Consider the following 5,463-nt stretch of genomic DNA (forward strand, 5'->3'; position numbering starts at 1 on the left):
ATTAAACTTAAGGGCGAGGGGCTTTTTTCTTGATTTTTTTTAAAAAATATAAGCATTGCTTTATCAATTTTTTTTTATATTAAAAAAGATAATTAATCGATCCGGCAACATTTCCCGTGTCAACTATCTAGTAAGACCAACAAAACCAGCATTGACCCCGTGGCTAAATTTATGAATAAAAGAGAAGCACTGACGTCAAACTGCTCAAGCACCCGATGGGAAGGGTCCAAATTCAAGAATGGGCTGCAGCCAATTGAATGCATTGTGCTTGATATGGGACCCATGTCTGAAAAAAATGCTATCTTGCTCAAATTCTAGTGGTTCTTACAGATAGATTTGTCTCTATCTCACGTCACTTTTTGCTCTCTTCATAAAACAAAGCATCTAGTAAATGTGGCTAGCATTGAATTTAATAGCAGAATATGCCGGGCTGACTCACAAGTAGATGCTATAATTTGAAATTAAATTAATTGGATGTCATTTCCTTTTTAGATAATAAACAACAGCAAAATCTAAAAGATACAGCCATTAAATACATATAAATCGACAAATGGCCGGTTCATAATAAATAAATAAATGCCTTGAAATTAAATCAAGAGATCAATAGTCCCAAAGCTCTCTCGTAATAAAATATTTTATCAGGAAAAAACATTAAAAAAAGATACTCTTATATCTATAAGATTCCAAAACAAATTAGATTTTCATAGTACTGAGAAACTAATCAACATATCCGCTCTCATTTAAAACTGTTAACCAAATCAGATTGTTTTGGTATAAAAGATTTATTTTAGGACTTTTTAAATACAAAATATAATTTGATGAATTTGGACTTTTGAGTAGGAAATTAATCTTTTATTAGGTTATGTATTAAATATTATATTGTCAATAATAGTATTTATTGTAAGAAAGCCTTAATTTATGTTACAAAATTAAGGCTTTCAGACAATAAAAACCCCACATATATGGGTCAATATATAGTATGAAATGAAAGTTAGATATCCGAATTCTTTTAATATGAAAAACTTTGTTTTAGAGTTTATATAGATTAAAAAATATATATTTTGATGGATCTTTGGATAGAAATTTGTTCAACAAGTAGATTTGGATAATTATCCCTTAAACTAATTGGATCATCATCTCCTTCATTATCCAAAATCAACAGCAAATTAATGCATGACCAGTTTACAAATAATCGAAATGATAGAGGTTTGATCATTGATTATTGATCAAAACTTGCAGTACAGGAAACAAAAGCTTGCATCAAAGAGGAGATTGAAGGTTTTACCTAACAAGTGAACTAAAAGCTTTCGTAATCTCCTATTATAATTCACAAGGAAGCCGGCCTTTAGCCCTGTGAAACCACAATGGTTATAATTTTGTTGCCTTCACAATCTATGGTAGCAGAAACATCGATCATACGTGTTTACAACTTTAATCGTTTTATGAAACAATGTGAAGTTGTCAGGAATCAGAGAATGGATGAGACCATCGAGAAAGAAAAATGAAGAATGTTTTGAAATGTTGATCCATCATTTCTTGATGGAGTTTTTCAAAATTTGATTTAGTAGATTCAAGTTTAATTAGGCAATAAAGGAGAGCTAGAAAAAAAGATTAAATCAAACAACAAAAGGAGCTAGTTAGTGGGTCGTGGTGACTTGTAGAGATCTCAAGTTTGTTAATAATCATTAATTTCCTCAAAATGGAAAACCCAATTTGCAATAAAACATGCACTAAGTGGACGACACAGTTTCGTGCCGTTTGTATATCTATTTCTAATATTATCATCACTGAATTATGTATGAACAAGAAAACACAAAAGTAACCAAAAAAAGATAATTCATGATTCTTTCACTTCCTCTCATTCTGGATATGAAGAGAGCAGATTTGCTGGTATGCAAGGAGAACTCTTCCAAACTCTAGCTTGCATTTTAAGCACCTCTCTTGCCTTGTCTTTGATCTTGCTTCCGCAATCCACTTGAAGCACCAAACATAGCTTGGCCACGATGCCAATCTGCAACATCTCTTGAAGAACACTGGTAGTTATTGAGTACTTTGAGATAGACAAGATGATCCTCACTGCCCTCTCGCTTGCCACCTGAGAAACCCTAAGTATCTTCTTTGAAACAATAGCTAGGCCTGCACCGTGCCCTAACAATTCAGCTCTTCCTTCTGCACACTGGCATAGCAGGTCCAGCACCATTAACACCATCTCGCAGGTTCTTTTCTCTGGTGAATCAAGTAGAAGATCAATCAGGACCGGGACTGCCTTAGCTTCAATGGCTTTGATTCTGTTTCTTCCCCATGGACATAGACTGATTAGCAGTTGCAAAGTAGCTTTTGATGCTTGGTGAGATATTTGATCACGTAAAACTTGGACTATTTCGTCGAAGAGTTCATGTTTCAAACTGACGAGTTTCAGTGTATCAGCAACTTCAAGCATCGATTTCAACAAGAAGACCGCATAAGCTCTTGACTCATAGTTTCCACCTTGCATAACTTTCGTTAAGGTCTCAATGAATTCACCATTTCTTCCCATAACAAGATTCTTTAGGCCAGATTCTGATATTTGTAGACCGTAGAGAATACTCAAGGCCTCATCACTTGGTCTTGAGATCTCAAACCCATCATCTGAAGTTACTTCAAATGATAAAGAATGGAAGTTATTTAGCATTGAGACCAAGAACTCTACAGCACCTGCAGCCTCCATGCATCTTTTGTTTGTTTCATTCTCGTTCGCGAAGGAACGTAGCTTCCTTAGACACGTAACCTGTTGCTCCGGCGATTTAGCATCATTGAGAAGCTTGGCAACCTGTGCTTTGCTAATCGGAGGCTTTGGAGTTGGGATTCTTTCAACACCATATGAAGCATTGAGGGTGCACCAAGATTGAATCAACCTCCTAAGAGTATGGTTTGGTGTCACCTCACAACCAGATATCACTTGTTTTGTAACTGGACAGGTATCATTCTTGCTTGAGAACAGCCATTTCTCAATGCTCTCACGATCATAAGTTATCCCAGTTGGGACTATAACAGGGTCTTTCATGATTTGGAGAGAAATAGGGCAGAGAAAAAATGAAGGGACTTCAATATCTTCCATTTTACACAAAATAAACCAAGAAGATCTAAAAATATATAACACTAAAAACCACTAAATTAAGTACAAGAAGATCAAGAAAGTGGTTTTGGAGGAAATCCCTAGATGAGAACCAAAAGTAGATGAAAGTAGCTAGCCAAGAATTGAAGGCTTTAGAGAATTTTGGTTTGAGAGTAGGTTTTGAGGAGTTGTGTGAATTGGTTTGATTTGGAGATAGGAGATGGTATTGGGTTTGGGTTATATACGTGAGGCGTTGAATAACGAGAGATGTTCAAAATTAAAAAGTCAAAACACGTTAAATACAGGCATTGAGAGAGAGGCAATTTGCTTAGGACTTTTCCGAGCAATTGAGAGGCTCAAGAAGGGCAAACCCTACTTTAATTAGTCTATGAAGGTGATTGCGGCTACCTCGTGACAGATGCATGTGGTCTAGGATAAATGAAAAGAGAAAAAAATGCAAGCCACTCCCTTTTGATCAGTTTTGACTTTCTCGCTCTAGAACTTTCATCTGTTTAATTCTTGCATTATTTTTCTCCGTCTTCCTCGTGTTTCTCAAGTGTTGTATTGCATGAATATTTGAAAAGACGCCGACAAGTTTAGGACACGGTGGCTGCTTTACAGCCTGCTGGCCATACACATCTTCTTCACTCCACGCTTTCTACTCGTAAATCAGTCATATAATTAATCAAGCCTTTAATATATAATTTTCCAGCTGCATTCGAGCTTAGCTCTTCTTGAGTTTTGACTTACCTTATCAAACTATTTATTGGTCTATGGCTGGTGCACCATAACCATCAATCTTTGATACCTTACATTTCTCGGTCTGACTTTGTACAAGTATACGCACCTCACCCACCCATATATACTTGATTATACAGCGTCGTTCAAGGATTATGAATGGATGCAGGTGGCTGACAATGGGACACTCGAATCTCGACACCAAACAAAATTGTGGTCCTCCGGACGTATAATGCGATCGATGGAGAAAATTTTAATAAAGAAACAGAAATCCAATTTAAAATAGAAAGAAAGAAAGAAATAAAACATGTTATCATAATAGATATATACTCTCTTTCTTCAAAAAACCGGGGCTAATATCCATAAAGTGTGTGTGTGTGTCTATATATACACATAAACAATAATATTCCTATATATGAAAACATTTAATTTGTGAAGAATATATTTCTAGTCGAAAAACCATAGTTAGCGAAATATACCATGTATCGTATGAAAGAATACTATAATAATTATTGTTTCAATCTTCAACCATGCTTGTAAGAGAGATGAGCATGAAATCAGTAATGATTATTCTTTTGGGGAAGTTTTTGATTATGAGATATGATTATATTGCATATCTTGCGTTTTCCTGCTATATATTAATCATTGCATATATCGAGATATACATTATTTTTGTACTTATGCCGAATTTCAATATAGTACAATTAAAAATTATTCATATTCCTCCATTTAATTTCAATGATTCAATGTAAATTCACGCATTATCAGCCATATATATGCCCATATAAATAATGCATGGTTAAATATTTACTGACAAGTAATTTCTCTCTATATATAAAAAATTCATCAGCCAAATATTTACCAATGAAATATGCTTGTATTATATATATATAATCATTTTATTATAGTAGCTTAATTTAATAAGGACAAACATCTATATACAGAAATAATATTTTTAAGTTCGTTTATGCATCAATTATTCTTGAACGGATTTAATTCAAAATATATTTTTGTTTACTGTATATTAGTATTATAATGTATGATATTTTTTAAATATATTATTTCACTTGAAAATATATATAATTTTATTTTTATTTTTTATGCCAATATATATCAAAAAACACTAAAGAATATCAATGTAATTTTTTTAAAATAAATATATTATTAAAAACACTGAAAAAAAAAGTGCCGCATTGACAAATAAGGGATTAATTAATATATTTGGAAAGATTCAAAATATTTCTGCAGGTGCTCTCTTCAAAATTTGAAGATTCAACATTGATAGGCTCCACATGCTGTTTGACTCCGACTCTGAGGAAGGAGGGGATTCATCTGATCATGATTTATTACAAACTTTTAATCTAGAAAATATATATCCGATATCCAACTCTGGAGGTTACGTGTGAACGCGGTGGTGGCCCCTGCTGTGATAATAATTATTATAATACTGGGCCTATTATATACAAAAAAAAATTAAAAATTATTATTATAATACTGGAGCAGTGAGTGTGATGTATATTTATGATAATTATTTCACTTTACTCCACCATGCCATTAATTATTGAACCACAGAACATCCCATATACAACAAAAAAAAAAAAGAAATTTATTACTAATAATTAAAAACTTTC

General features: G+C 33.3%; 1 protein-coding gene across 1 annotated transcript; it reads right to left on the bottom strand.

Moving 5' to 3' along the window:
* Positions 1–1,655: 1,655 nt before the first annotated feature.
* On the bottom strand, positions 1,656–3,312 carry LOC118050844 (E3 ubiquitin-protein ligase PUB22). The gene has a single exon (XM_035061321.2). The coding sequence runs from the start codon at positions 3,095–3,097 to the stop codon at positions 1,859–1,861; it is 1,239 nt and encodes a 412-aa protein (XP_034917212.1). The 5' UTR covers positions 3,098–3,312; the 3' UTR covers positions 1,656–1,858.
* Positions 3,313–5,463: the final 2,151 nt, after the last annotated feature.

This window comes from Populus alba, chromosome 16 (genome assembly GCF_005239225.2).
Source record: "Populus alba chromosome 16, ASM523922v2, whole genome shotgun sequence".
In the NCBI taxonomy this organism is placed as follows: domain Eukaryota; kingdom Viridiplantae; phylum Streptophyta; class Magnoliopsida; order Malpighiales; family Salicaceae; genus Populus; species Populus alba.

Coding starts and splice junctions, on each gene's coding strand:
- LOC118050844 (XM_035061321.2), bottom strand. CDS start 3,097: ATGGAAGATATTGAAGTCCCTTCATTTTTTCTCTGCCCTATTTCTCTC.